Below are 14,377 nucleotides of genomic sequence, written 5' to 3'. Positions count from 1 at the left end.
CCCGTCTGTCTTGCCCAAAAAAGTAGCATGCTACGCACTCCTTTACACCAACAGTACATCCTGGAAATCTTGGTTGGTTTACCGACATCCTCTCCGTCCTTTCCTACAGTGGGGGGGGGGCGGGGGGCTGCCACGGTCACTTACCCACCGTCCACGTGAGGGCAAACGTGGAGATCGCCTCCAATTCTGCAACTGTAAGCCGGGCTGCAGTGCACGTGCCTCTGAAGATTGCTGGTGGCAAACCAGGTTGGAGTCCTAGAAGTGGGACCGCTACGTAGACATTCATTTTGCCAAATTTTCCTCTGTAACGGTTGTGCCATCTGGCATCCCCACCAGCAGGGTGTGGAAGTGCCTGCCGCCTCCCAGCCTGGCCAGCAGAGCCGCTCAGGTTTGCATGTTTGCTAATCCAACCTGAGGAACAGGAACCCGGTGCAGTTTCCATTCGCATCTCCCAACGCGTGTGAGGTCAGACACCCCTTTAAGGATCCACCCTTTCCGGTCAGTTCACGTCCTTCACCCATCGTTCTATCTGGCTTCTGGTCCTTCCCCCTCAATGTTCCAGTTCTTTATGTGCTAGAGAAATCCACCTTTATCTGTGATGTGCGCTGCAAACACCATCTCCTGATGCGAGCATTCTGCATCCCGGGAAGGCCTCCCTTCCCCTCACCTGACTTCTGAACCCGAGTGAGAAAGCCCCTCCCACACCCAGGTTCAGAGAGACCACCTGTGTTTTCTTCTAGTACTGGCTTGGTTTCATTTTTTACATTCAGATTTCTGATATGAGTCCTTTTTGGTGGGTGATGTATATGTCGAATTTTACCTTTTTCTAAATGGCTGTCCAGTTGAACCAACACCAACTTTGAAAAAATCCATCTTGGCCCCAGTGCTCTGAGAAGGCCTCCTCTCACACACTCTGTCCAGACGCACCTGGCCGGGCTCTGCACTCCCTCCTGTTCCTCCTGCACCAGCAGGACACTGTCGTGATCACGGAGGCCGCAGGGGCCCTCACGGCCCCCTTTCCAGGGCTGCCTGTGCTGTCCTATCACGTTGACTTTCCCTGTAATCTCGAGTATCGACTGGTCTAGTTCCAGAAAACAGCCTGTTGGTATTTTTATTGGGATCGTCTTAGATTTAAAATTAATTTAGGCAAAACGGACACCTTATGAGGTTGACTCTTCCTAAGAACAAGGACTTTTTTTCCACTGATTTGTGTCTACTTTTGTGTCTTTCATGAGTGTCTTAAAATGTTATCTCATCTAGGTCTTGCATATATCTTAAGTTTATTCCTAAGTATTTAATCTTTATTGCCATTGTAAATTGGATTTTTCTCTTCCATTCTTTTTTTTTAATAAACTTATTTTATTTTTATTTATTTATTATTTTTGGCTGTGTTGGGTCTCTGTTGTGGTGCGCAGGCTTCTCATTGCAGTGGCTTCTCTTGTTGCGAAGCAGGGCTCTAGGCGCACGGGCTTCAGTAGATGCGGCGCGTGGGCTCAGTAGTTGTGGCTCGTGGGCTTAGTTGCTCTGCGGCATGTGGGACCTTCCGGGACCAGGGGCTCGAACTTGTGTCTCCTGCATTGGCAGGCAGATTTTCAACCACTGCACCACCAGGGAAGCCCCCCATTCTATCTTCTGATTATCATTTGCGGGAATGAAGGCTACTGGTTCCTGGGAAGCAGGCTGCCTGCCCGGCCCGTGTCTGTGGTGGGCAGTGCAGGTGGCACAGCTTAGGTGGACGTGAGGAAGCAAACACTCAGCTAATGGCAGCCAATCACCACCCAGCGAGTGATTTACAACTGGGCACGGTGTATGCCAACGCCTGGTGGCTCTCCCTCTCCCTGGGGTCCCATAAGCTTCTCCTTGACCGTGACGGACACAGTGACCGTGCTAACGGCTCTTTCTCCAGGCAATGTCTGCATAAATGTACAAGTAGCTTCAGTTTAGTTCAGAACGACAAAGAACTCTCCAGAACGTGAAAGTAGCCAGCTGCTCTGCCATTGGCATGGGATTTTAAAAAGAACATTTTTAAAGGTAATTTGTGTAGCATTTATCGCAAGAAGATCTTAATTTTTAACGCATTCTAAGGACGGCTCGTCATGTAGATAGGGGTGTGCGTGAATTCTACACACGTGGGCTTTAGGGGAGCCCCCAGACGCCCTAACGACAGGGAGGGAGAAGTCAAAGGAGAAGAAACTGAGGACAAACAGCAAACACGCCCTTCACACGACATTTAACCCCTCCTGCAGCACCGACGCTCCCCCCTCGGCTCTTCCAGGGCATCTACTCACCTCGTACAGCAAACTGTGATTGCTGTTCTTACAGCCTTTCAGTGACATAAAGCAAACAAATGAACATTTATCTGGGGAACGTTCACACCGGACCAAGTAGAGAAGTCAGACTAGTCCCCCTCTCACCACCCTCCCCGAACACACCACGTCTCACGACATCTGCCAAGTTGAGTAAGTGTCCATGGTCCTCATTCTCAAGCTTAAAACTTGGAAAACTAAGAACATTTCCGGAACTCATTGCAGAACCTACCTTTCAGATTTGGTCGTAGCATTACTGCCAAGAATGAATGGGGAAGCCGGATTAAAGATACATTTAAAAACAACCCCGAACACTTTTAACATGAAGGACCTGCAAACACTGACTTGGGGCCGATGGGCTGATCGAGTCTGTCCTTCCCAGGATCCTGGGCCCCATTTCCAGCAAGAACTAGGGTCCTACCTAGTGCACAGCTCTCAGTTCTCGGGAGGCCCTCTGGTGACACCTCGTGGGCACTTCTGATACCGCAGCCGCGCACCACCTCGGCCGGGGGACCAGTCACTGGACACTGGGCCGGCAGCCTGGCCCCTCGCCCTGCTCGGAACTGAGAGGCAGGACTGCAGCCTCGGCAGGGGGGGCGGGCTGCACGTGGGTGAAGACCCCAGCCAGTGGGAGAAAACGCTCAGCTGATCCCTGGCTCTCCCTCCCCACGAGCCAGACCCTCCCGAGACGCAATGGACTCCCTGAAAAGGCCGACCTGACGCCCACTCGTCCGGTAGGACAGTGGTGGGCCCACCTCCGGGCACCGAGGCCCAGACAGAGCCTGCACACCTGGAGAGCCCTGCGCCTTGGGGCACCGGTTAGAGTGCCAGCCTCGCCCCGTCCCACCTGAGGCTGCCATTTGTAGGTGAAGAAACTACAGCCAAGGTTACACAACGTGCTCAAGGTCACTCATCAAGCAGCCGAGCAACGACCTCATCATCCCACGTCTTGCAAACGTTTCCACTGAAGCACCCCAGCAGCAAGGAAGTGAGCCCTTCCCGCCCAACGGGTGACCACAAACCACACGACTTCCTGCCAAGCCTTCTCTCAAAAATGCATGCAAACTTGTGACACTCAAAGGAATTCTCTGAACTTTCTCCTCATGTTAGCACTTTCTACGAAAATTTAAAATACACTTGTGGCTTCCCCGTCCCTTGGCCACGCCCACTGATGCCCTTAAACTCCTCGAATGGGCAATTCTCAGAAAATGCTTAACTTTACTAATGTAAGATGTACCCTTTTAAAGCACGGTGACACCATGTTTTCATCACATTAAGAAAAAACTAAGCCAATGAAACAGCTGATGAGGGTGTGGGGAAACTGATGGAGAGGAAGCTGGCGTGACTTTCTGGATGGCAACTTGGCACCTTCCACCAAACTCTGAAACACGTCCCCTCCGGCACAGCAAGGCCATCCAGGAAACCCTCTCTGAGCAGACGGGCAGACGAGCGATGACATGCCCAGGTCCTGGGAGACCACGCAGCCGTAAGGATGCCTGTGACCTTGACTGCTTTCCTGACCTTTCACCCTCTGCGCCACTTAAGTGTCTGTTCACACAGGTCCTTAAGGAAAATACTAACTTCTCAGAAAGCTCTTAAATACACTTAAATACTCCAATCACAGTTAAGAAACGCAAGTGGACTCCTAAGTTGATAATTCCTGATAAAACGTGCACGTCTTTTGTCCTTTAGTTTGGATGATCAAGAATGGCACTAAAATGAAGTATGACATGAGCCCCGCTTACCTACTTTTAAAATTTCTAGTAGCCACAATTAAAAAACAAAACAAAACCAGGTAAAACTCAATTTAATGTTTATTTAATCCATCGTATCCAAAATACTGTTTCGACCTGTAAATATTATTAACAATGAGATATTTCACTTTTTTTTTTGGCATTGACTTCAAAACCCAGTGTCTCAATTTGGACATTAACCTAACATGAGAAAGACCTGATCTATATTTAGATTTTATAAAATTTACAGCTGAAAAACCAGATTCACATATTCATGTTCTAGACATACGCAACACTGTTTCCTAATAACTGAATGAAGGTAACAGCTCTGCGGCTACGCTGGACGCTGGCTTCACGTGCTCCCTAGTGGCCAGTGACCGCTGCACTGGACCTGGACCACAGAAAGTGCTCCGTCCACGTAGTCCCCAAACCCACAGCGTCAGGAACTCCGCTGGGGTGGGGTGGGGGGCGGTGGCACTGCTCTAACAGGCCCCCGCGCGATTCTGGCGCAGCTGGAGAACCACTGGTCCAGATCTAACGCCACTAACAGGATGGGGCGTAGAAAGAGCTGGATAACCCACCTATGGAATGGGAACTGAATACACCCCCCAACCATTATATATATGTATATTTAACATGGTTATTGGAGTATGATTGCTTTACAATGCTGTGTTAGTTGCTGCCACACAACAAAGTGAATCAGCTATACGTATACATACATCCCCATACCCCCTCCCTCTTGCATCTCCCTCCCACCCTCCTTATCCCACCCTCCCTATCCCACCCCTCTAGCTGGTCACAACCATTATGTTTTGAGGCTATGAAACCAAAGAAGAAAGAGTAACTGCTTGGATTTTTGTTAATCCGCAAGCAGTGGGATGTCTGGAACGCACGGCTGGATGCCCCGGGGTTACGACTGGGATGGTATCTCTCTTCATCCGTTTCCCTGAGGTCCCAGGAGAGGACAGCTCTCCTGACAGGCCCCAAAGCCCTCGGTGTCACCCCAATGCCTGCAGTCAGAGGGTCACAGGCCGTTCTCTCAGTGGAACAGGAGCGGCGGGCTGGGGGCCACCTCCGGACAAGGACCCCTAACAGGGAAGGTGTAGTCCCGCCCCCGTGCCTGGGCTCAGATGGCTGATCACCACACAAGCCACGTGAGGAAGACACAGTGAGATCCACGTCGGTGGTTTAAGGGACAGAGGTTAAGGGACAGAAGCCCCTGACCGGCTCAGTTCAGGGCAGAGCTGCTCGCGGTGGGAAGTGTGCAAGTGCTAGAGCATAAAAGTGTCCACAAAGTGCAAATCACGTTCGGAAAGAGGCCAGTTTGAACACAGTCACATCGTCACTTTACTCTCCACCTGAAAGAGAAGAAAACAGCTTATGTTCTTAGGTTTGTCTTGATTAACCAGAAGCGGGTGATCGTATAAAAGACATTCGCCAAACACAGTGCTTCAGAAAGCAGCTATAAAGTGTCACTCTCGTCACCCTGTGCTGGAGGGACCTGCGTGCGCACCCGGGGCTGACGAAGCCCAAGGTCGGGCGCACGCCCCCCTCCACCCCGTCCAGCTGTGACGGAGCGCGGAGCTCCAGGTGGCCAGTCGTGAGCTGCACCACAACCGCTTGGCACTCACCGGCGGGACAGAGAACCGCCCCGCCTGACACAACGGCAGCAACACCGCGTGCCCCCCGCACCAGTACCTGAAGCGCCGAGCCAGCCAGCCGCCCGGCCCCTCGCATGAAGCCCCCGACGGCCCGGCATCCGAGGCCCTTGCCGCCGAGCACCTGCGCAGAAGGGTCAGGTCAGTGCTCAGCCAACCCCTCCCGGTGCCGAGAGCCACGCACGCAGGGATGAGGTCACCCCCCAGCCCGGCTCGGGCACAGACACCGTGAGAAACAGCCGAGTGGAAGTGACAGGTGACTCGGGCTTCCATTTCTACCCACGGAAGGTGGGGGCAGACGCGTCCACCGACCCGAGGAAGGTTCTCCCTGTTAATAACCGGTGAAGGGGCTGAACTGCCCCCATCAGAAGGTGGGGTGGAGTCGACACCCAGGACCTATTTGGAGGGAGGGTGAGCTCGCCATGCGCCGACCCCACAGACCAGTGTCCTTATGCAAAGGGGACACTTGGACAGCACCGTGCACAGGGAGAACGCCGCAGGAAGGTGAAAGGCCAGGGTGACACGTCCACAAGCCAGAGGACACCGAGCCTACGGAAGCACCCTCGGCGAGGGGGAGGCCGGGGGAGACCCTCCCCGTGGCCCCGCGCGGTGAGCGGGCACTTCTGGCTCCAGAACTGCAGTCCCAGCAAACAACGACTAGAATCGGCTTCAATTTGGAATCCACTTTTAATTAAGATCATACTCCCCCAAACCCCTACAGCGAACGGTCAACACCAAGAGCTGAGCGTGCCACACGGGTCCAGGTCGTCGCAAGCGCAGGCAGGCCGAGCCGGGCCTCTCCTCACCCGGCCGTGCTGGCAGGGGGCCCCCGCGGGCGCAGCCGTGGTCCCGAGGGTGTCTGTGCCGAACGCAGACGGCGCTGCGACGCTCGGCGCGAGCCACCCACAGCATCTCCTTCCGCCTGCAGCCCTCTTTCGAGCAGCGGTGCGTGCAAATCTGAGAACGGACAAGTTGCTTCAGTGTTTCGGCAGCCTCGCCGAGCAATCATTCAACCAGCCCCCGCCCCCCATAAAAGCATCGGCACTTAAACTGGAAACGGTCCTTAGCTAAACAGAATGAAGGCGCCGGGGTTTCACTGAGATGTCTTTCTGTCAGGTAAACAAGGAAATACTAGTTCAGGAGACAGAAAGGTTTTAACAAGTGGTAAATACAAAAGCGGCATTTTAAGTTGGGGGTCTCATGCAAGATGCTTGGGGGGTACTCCCAGGAAAAGAAACAAGACGGGGGGGGGGCGGGGGACGGGGACACGGGAGGGAAGGAGGCCGGGCACGAGGCGTCACGCACAGCCCTAGAGTGAGCTGGCGCAGGCTGTGTCCCGTCAGGGGCAGGGGAGCTGGCACAGCCGTTAGTTACTGCGGGGTCTTCGGGTGATATAAACTCCCAGGCACTTCCGACTCTGTGCGGGTGACAGTGTCAGGGAGGAGGGGGGCCGGCAGCCCTCTGGCCAAGAAGGGCGAGTGACCCGAGTGCGTGGCAACAGTGCAGGTGCCAGCAGGCCCGGGAGACGAGGAGGGGCAGCGCAAGGTGGGGAGTGGGGGTGGAGCCGGGAGGGAGGAGGACCTGGTCACCTGGGGGGGAGGGGCACATGGGCGGGGCCGTGGTCGGAGCGAAGGCACAGGGTTTTACCAAAGCTTCCCGAAGGCTCGGAGGCACGGCAAGCGTGTGCAGCAGGAACGGGCTGGAGGAGATGGGGCCAGGAAGGGGTCGGGGGGCTCCAACCAGAGGATCTGGGACGGAAGCTCAGGGACAGACTTCACCCTCTCCTGTTCCAGGTAATTTGTCATAATTGCATTCGTTCTGTATTTAGTGTAACATACAGAAACCGTGAGGTAAGGTGGTCAGAAGCCAGTGCCCTGCAGATAAGCTCTAAAGGCCAAGACAGCAGGGGGCGGCGCACCCCGCATCCTAGGGAAACCACCCAAATAAACGCGGAGGCCCCAGGGAGCGTGCAGTGCTGGGCTGAGCCTGGGGACACGTGCGGGGCTCCGAGAGTCTCCAGTCCGAGGAGTGCACCAGCTGCCACGGGCCATCTACCAAGGGCCATGTCCAACCCGAGTCTCCTTGGACTCTGGTTGAGGATGGAGAAGTGACCACAGGTGGCGGCTCCGACTCCGCCTGAAGTTCTATAAAAGTGACCACAAAGAGATGTTCTGAAAAAGGATGAACCCCAAAGGGCAAAAGATAAAAAGAAAACAGCCACAAGATTTTAATTTCTTTTTTTTTTTGCCTGTGCCACGCGGCATGCGGGATCTTAGTTCCCTGAGCGGGGACAGAGCCCCCTGCAGTGGTGGAAGCGCGGAGTCTTAACCACTGGACCGCCAGGGAAGCCCGAAACAGCCACAGGGTTTTAGGAAAAGCACATGGGCGAGCAGTCACGGACTCAGCAGACACGAAAAGGCTGAACCGTGAGCCGGCAGGGAGGGTCAAGCAGCAGCGTACTTGTGACACGGAATCCCCGAAGGCTCAGAAATCGACAGCAGCAGAGGCAGCGCGGGTGACGTGGGACCCGGGCGGAGGCCGCGTGGCTGGGAGGAGCACGCGCGCGGTCAGCTGCGGACCTGGCGCGTGGGCACGACTGACCACGACGTGGGAAAGACCACCTGCACGTGGGTCACACAGAGAAAAGGGAACTTGAGGGGAAAAAGGAGGCCGGCCCGGGAGGTACAGCCCCAAGGAGCGGGAGCCCAGAGGAGATGGCGACTCCCGGTCTGGAAGGGTCGCCAGGCGGAAGCTGCCACACGCGGGGACAAGGAGGACAGCCGGGCCCTCGCGGGAACTCCCTGAACAGCAGCGGAAGCGGGAAAAGCACCAACGCCAGCGAACGCCCAGGAGAGCCGCAGCCGGGGTGCTGGAGCCCGGCGGGCAGCGCGCCGTGGGGACGGGCATCTCCCACCACCCCAGGGCGAACGAGACAAACGCGAGCTGGAGCTCAGGCCCGTGGGGGAGGCAGATGCCCCAGTGGAGCAGGCGGCCGCTCCTGACTCCAAACGGACAGACGCGGGACTTCAGAACGAGCACCCACACCGCCAAAGCAGGAATGCCCATGTCTGACTTTACATCCTTGACATTTCCCAGGCGGAGCTTAGGAAAAACCACACACTAACAGGATGATTCTAGAAAACCACATTCACTTTCCATCTTGGGAGGAATTCCTGTAACGAAAGCAAATCCTAACACAGACCCTAATATTTAGGAAATATGTTTATATAACTGTAAAAACCCATGCTGTTCACAACCCAGGAAAACACCGATCAATTGTTAGGGTTTTATTTTGTACCAAAACTATGGAAACGAATTAGCCTGGCTGGATAATTGACCTTCTTTCCCCTGGGGAGAAAGCAGCCCCCCGCGGCTCACGCAGACTCTGCCCTCACCTCCTCTTTCTTCCTCCCAGGGTGACGTTTACAGCCTCCATCCATGTGCGCACCGACCACCACATCTGGGATCTCGCCCTTTTTTACTGGGACAGGGCTGTTACAAAGTGGGCACACTGGGACCTGAACATCCTAAAAATAACAAGTATGATATTCCAGATTCAGACAATCAAAACTCACGCACACACACAAAGGCACGGTGGTACAGCACACTTAAAAGCAAGCAGAGTACAGACACTGACGTCCGAGCCCCACGAGAGCAGAGCGTGGTTAGCACGGGGGGTCGGCAGCAAGGCACCCCCAGGGCTGGAAGACAGTTGCCGTAAGTGGAACCCAGGAGAACTGAAGAAACAGACTATTAACCACCCGCAGAAACGACCCTGACACAGAGGGCGAGCGCAGCCCAGGAAGGAAGCTGGTGAACCAATCCAGAAGGACAGGCTCAGGGCAGCAGGGCCATCTTTCCAGCACCGGGTAGTGAGCAGTGAAGCTGCCCAGTCACCTCGAGGGTCGGGCTGCCAGGAAAACCCTCCAGCCGTGCAGAGCCTCAGCTCCTTCGCCTGCCAGGGGCCTTCCTGACGCTCCCTGCAGCTTCCGCCGTGCCCACGCAGGGAGACTAGCTCAAGGGCGCAGGCGGCCAGGCTGAGCTCTCAGGCTCAGAACCACCATCCAAGCCCAGCACTGGGGGGGCTCCGGAGGGAACGCCCAGCACGGTTAAAATCCCTCTGGGCCAGGGCAGGAGCTGAGCTAATTTAGCTCAAGAACACTGAGGTGACATGTGGGCGAGTAACAGGTAATCACAGAATCGCGATGCCAGCTGTCTGGGAACTGAGCTGGAAAGCCACCCAGGGGTGCTCCTGCAGCTGGCAAGTTGGCCAAGTTAAGAAATAAAGCATCATTCAGTCACCTCTAGGCAGACTCTCCCCATCCAGGGACACAGGAAGGTCAAGGCAACAGACCAGGTAGTTTGGCCTGGTCACCGGTGCCGGGTGAACATGAGTCACCCTCCCCCGCCCCCATGAACCAGCAAAGGGCCAGACCCCAGCCGACGCCGGTCAAAGGGTGTAGCACTGTCACCCGCATTTCTAACTGCCACCCTGGGGAAGCAGCAGAGTGCTGACTGAAGAGCTCACGAAAATGCTCCCTGAAGCACCCAAAACAAAGTGAGTTCAGGCTGGGACCACCTGAAAAGTCAATAACCAAGGTCTTAAACCTCTGGACTTAGGCAAGTCTGTTTCCTTACAGCCATCTTCCGGCTTCCACCACGAACTGTCTGAATCACCTAGGGAGGACGCCAAGGCTGCAAAGGTACCCAGATAAGCAAGCATTTACAGTTCTTCCCAGATTCGAGCCCCCATCAAGCGCTGCCCTGCGTTTCTTGTGCCCCATGAAGACAGAGCTGTTTTTCCCTGTGTGTCGAATAAAAGGAACTAAGTGTTTTAACACGTAAAGTAAGCTCTGAAGGTTTAGATACAACAATTTGATTCCAGGAAGATAATCTGTTGCTTTAGAGCTGTGCCGTCCAGAGCTTCCTGCAATGATGGAAAAGCTCCACATCTGCTCTGTCTACACACGGCTCCTGAACACCTGAAACGTGGCTGGCGTCACTGAGAAACAGGACTTTTAAGATTTATTTAATTTTAATTAAGTTTTATCTACACGTGGCTAGTGTCCACTATCTCGGGCAGCGCAGCTTTGGGAAGTGAGGATGAGAATCTTTAGAATGAAGCATGACCAATTACCTTCTTGAATGCAAAGGGACATTTATGTGCAGCGTAGGTAAAATGATCTTTACAGAAATCTTGTTTACATGCATCACATTCTAACGGAAGAAAATCTAAAAAACAAAAAGAACAAAAAACACACAAAAAACAGTAAAGTGTCTTAAAGACTAGAACAGAAGAATCATAGATCATATTAAACAGGTATTTACCTTTGCTGAGTTCATATTATGCCTCTCAAGTACATCCTCGAGGTACCACATGAGAAAAAACTTGGGGGCCATGACTTTGACAACGCCAGCAACACTGAAGAACCGGTATAACTATCCTTTCCCAAGAGATCCCACCTCACGTGGCACCACGTATCTAAGCAGAGCATTTAAATCCACTCGGTGCTGGCAGCCAGCCTTGTACCTAGCTGTACAGAACCAAAACCTCAGGCCAGCATCTCATTACTGAAAAGCCAGAAAGGCCAAGGCCCAGAGAACAACAGCTAATGAAGACAATGGCCAGTTCTTCTCCCAAATAGATGACAAGACACCCATTTTCTGTTAATGTTCTCTTAGAAGTGCTTACCTAGCTGCTTGCAAGTTTTTTCTGAACAATGCTTCCCCAAATCAGGGAACTCCATTATGAGAAAATGTCCAAAACACAGATGACAGAGTGAAATGTCACCTGCAAGAATTAGAAATAATTAGGAGGAAAGCAAGGATGGTCTGAATTTCAGTCACCAGGGTTTATATCGCACAGCTGATATAAGTAAACAAACACCGCAAGGAGCATTAAACGCCCAAGTCATCTGGGCTCCCGCAGGGGCCTAAGTGTCACAAATTCTTGTCTTTCAGCAAAGAGAAAATGGGAGTTTTAGCGTAAGTACAAGCTCCTTCAGAATCAACCCCCTTAGGAGACAGATTGTTTTTCAGTTCTTTTAATTCCTAGTTTATCAAGCTCAACCCGAATTTAAGTTTTCATTAATCCATATTTTGACTCATATTGACAGGGACGTCCCATATTCAATTACACAGCTACTAGGGAAAGTTACAGCCTCGGTGAACTTTAAATCGCAATTTCATCTACTGAATATACTTGACAAACAAAACTCTGTTACCAGGTGCTAAATCACGTTACTTAACTACACTCTCCCGGGGACATTCGACTCAGTCCCCTGTTGCTCTCTTTAACTCCTTTATGCATTGAGTTTTACTCAGAATTTATTCCTTACTGACAGTCAACCGGGAGTTGACCAGGGGAAGGGGAAGGGGAAGTCGTTAACTCACCAGCGGAAAACAGGTGGACAAACAGTGATGTCACTGCACTTGAGAGAAAACTGAAGTCCACGGCACGCCTCACAGGGTCCCTCCCCTCCGTGATCCGGCACCCACCAAACCTCTCAAAACTCTTGTCCCTCCCAGAATTCACGTCCCCAGAGCCTCTTCCGGACCTGCCCATCAGCTCTCCCGCTCCCGGGAGCGTTCCGGGTGCCTGGGATACTCTGGCCACAGCTGACATCCGCTCACGCCCTCAGGGCCCGGTTTAAAGCGTCACTCAGGGCCTTTCCTAACACCCTCACCTGGCCCCACCCAAATCCCGTTTCCTCTGCTCTCTAATTCCTTTCCCAGGACCCACTCGCTCGGCTCCCCACTGCAGCTTCGTTCCCTACTCTCGGCTCCGCGAAGCGCAGGGCCCAGGTCGGGTCTGCCCATCCTGGATCAGCAACGCCCAGCGGACGTTCGGAAATCAATCGATCGAGGACCGACGAGACGCCGAACTCAATCCCGACGTGGTCGCGCTCTCGGCGCCGCAGCCGCGGTGTGAGAGCCCCGTTCTGCTAGGACACTAACGCCCTGCCCGTCCGAGGTTCGCGGCCCCGTCCGACCCCCGCCCGGCACCCCCAGGCCGGCGCCGTACCTGGCCCTCGTCGGAGGCCTGGGCAGCCGCAGAGGGGAGCGGAAGGTGGCAGAGACCAAGAGCTGTCTCCCTGTCCGCGGTCAGCCGCTGGGGACAAGGCCAAAGGGACGAAGAAAACAGGATCCGAGCGACGGCCGAGGCCGGTCCGAGTCCGCGGGAGAGCCCAGCATCGCAGCGGCCGGACCTGCCGGCCGTTTATTCGCAGCCGCCGGGTCAGAGGCCAACCGCTGTCCGGGCGTCCCCGGCGCTCCCCCGACGACGTCACTGCCGAGCCGACCAATCGCGCCCTCCGCGGCCAGGCATTCCCGGCGCGCCCCTGGACGTCACCGCTAGGCCGACCAATCGCGCCTGCCGCGGTCCCGTCGGCCCGCCCACTCCTCGCCTCTTCTCCAACAGTCCGGCGGCTTCTCGGGCTGAGGAGTCACGGTGAGGCGGCTCTGCGCAGGCGCACTGGGCCGGCACCCGGAGCGGGGCGCTGAGTCAGGGCGGGCTGGGCCGGGGTGCGGAGGGAGGGTACCCCGCGCTGGGCGCCACGGAGGTGGGGGCGCGGGCGGCCAGTACCCGGCGCGAGGCTCCGCCGGAAGTGCGTCCAGCCGGCTCACGCACACAGGCACTGATTTTGCAGTTACAGATGAACTTTAGCTTGTGGGCAAGTTCACAGATGTGGAAACCACAGCCATGAAGGATCGACCACGTGTGTGTGTACGTGTATGTGCGCATTTTCCTTACCCTTGTTCTGGACCACGTGAGAGCGTGGTGTGGACATGATGCCCCATCACCTCCCCCCCCCTCCGCCCCCAATACTCCCGCGTGTGTTTCCTACGTGGCCACTCCAGCCACCCAGCCCGGAAATCAGTGGTGACACTATGTTAAGGTCCGACCCGCAGACCCCATTTAGGTTTCTGCCAACCGTGTCGTTGATGTCTCTTTCCTCTGTGCTCCAGGAGCCCGTCACCAATTACCCGTTCAGTGTCTTCTTGTCCCCGACAGCTTTTATTAAAGATCACAGACTTTCATTCATATAACGTGACTCTCAGGCAGGCAGGGTACATCCACGTTTCCTCAGGAGCACTCAGGTCATACTTTCTTGGTGGTTACATCACAGAAATGGTACTGCGCTCATCGCCGGCACAGGATTGCAACCCCTCCTAGAGTGGGTGACGTTAATCTTGACGACATCGTCATCCCGATGTTTGATAAGTTTCTCCACTTTTTCATTTGTGAATTAACTAGTATCTTGTAGGGAGAGATCCCGAGATTCCACCATTGTGTTATTCTTCATGAACCTCTGACCACCTTGACTCCATCTGTCGCTTCTGCCTGGATCACTATGATCATTGCCAAACAGTGCTTTTAAAAATTTCCATCATTTCCTCTACATTTATTAGTTGGCATTCCACTATAAGGGAATGATTTGCCTTCCCCATTTATTTTTTAACCCTGACTTTAACCCGAAGAACCAGAATTCACACCCAGCATCACGGAAGGTCAGGAGAAAATGTGAGAGTGGATACCCTGGGGGTGTAACAGGCGAGCACTTGGCCCACCTCTGCTGTTCCTGGTCCTGATCCAGCCAAGACCACACTAAACTGTCGTGAGAACAAAACACCATCAAGTCAGAATTTTTAAATGCAGTGTTTTTGTCATTAACTGAAC

The 14,377-nt window shown here is 54.2% G+C and overlaps 2 protein-coding genes across 3 annotated transcripts in view; both read right to left on the bottom strand.

The window, feature by feature from the left end:
• C16H7orf50 (chromosome 16 C7orf50 homolog) overlaps positions 1-3,228 on the bottom strand; it is a 105,774-nt gene extending 102,546 nt beyond the window's left edge. The window contains exon 1 of the mRNA XM_068524304.1: positions 3,154-3,228. The gene's annotated coding sequence lies outside the window, so the exon portion shown is untranslated. The remainder of the gene's footprint in view (positions 1-3,153) is intronic.
• A 1,597-nt stretch (positions 3,229-4,825) lies between these two features.
• ZFAND2A (zinc finger AN1-type containing 2A) lies at positions 4,826-12,998 on the bottom strand. 2 transcript variants are annotated; one of them, XM_068524430.1, is made up of 6 exons: positions 12,722-12,998; positions 11,390-11,488; positions 10,835-10,929; positions 9,093-9,224; positions 5,738-6,654; positions 4,826-5,397 (listed from the first exon to the last, which is right to left on the bottom strand). In XM_068524430.1, the coding sequence occupies exons 2-5, from the start codon at positions 11,442-11,444 to the stop codon at positions 6,385-6,387; spliced, it is 552 nt and encodes a 183-aa protein (XP_068380531.1). In that variant the 5' UTR covers positions 11,445-11,488; positions 12,722-12,998; the 3' UTR covers positions 4,826-5,397; positions 5,738-6,384. The 2 variants fall into 2 exon arrangements, with proteins under 2 accessions (XP_068380531.1, XP_068380532.1); XM_068524431.1 differs by lacking the exon at positions 5,738-6,654 and having other exon boundaries at positions 12,722-12,997.
• Between the last annotated feature and the right edge of the window lie 1,379 nt (positions 12,999-14,377).

This window comes from Eschrichtius robustus, chromosome 16 (genome assembly GCF_028021215.1).
Source record: "Eschrichtius robustus isolate mEscRob2 chromosome 16, mEscRob2.pri, whole genome shotgun sequence".
Lineage (NCBI taxonomy): Eukaryota > Metazoa > Chordata > Mammalia > Artiodactyla > Eschrichtiidae > Eschrichtius > Eschrichtius robustus.
Note: the sequence above shows the minus strand (reverse complement) of the source record. Positions and strands in the feature narration are given on the sequence as shown.

What these genes read in the sequence shown, in the direction of transcription:
- ZFAND2A (XM_068524430.1), bottom strand. Translation starts at nt 11,444, where the DNA reads ATGGAGTTCCCTGATTTGGGGAAGCATTGTTCAGAAAAAACTTGCAAG. An exon ending in GTCCCTTTGCATTCAAGAAG is followed by an intron (nt 9,225 to 10,834) that starts GTAATTGGTCAT and finishes TGTTATTTTTAG; the next exon opens with GATGTTCAGGTCCCAGTGTG. An exon ending in CTGGGAGGAAGAAAGAGGAG is followed by an intron (nt 6,655 to 9,092) that starts GTGAGGGCAGAG and finishes GTCCGTTCTCAG; the next exon opens with ATTTGCACGCACCGCTGCTC.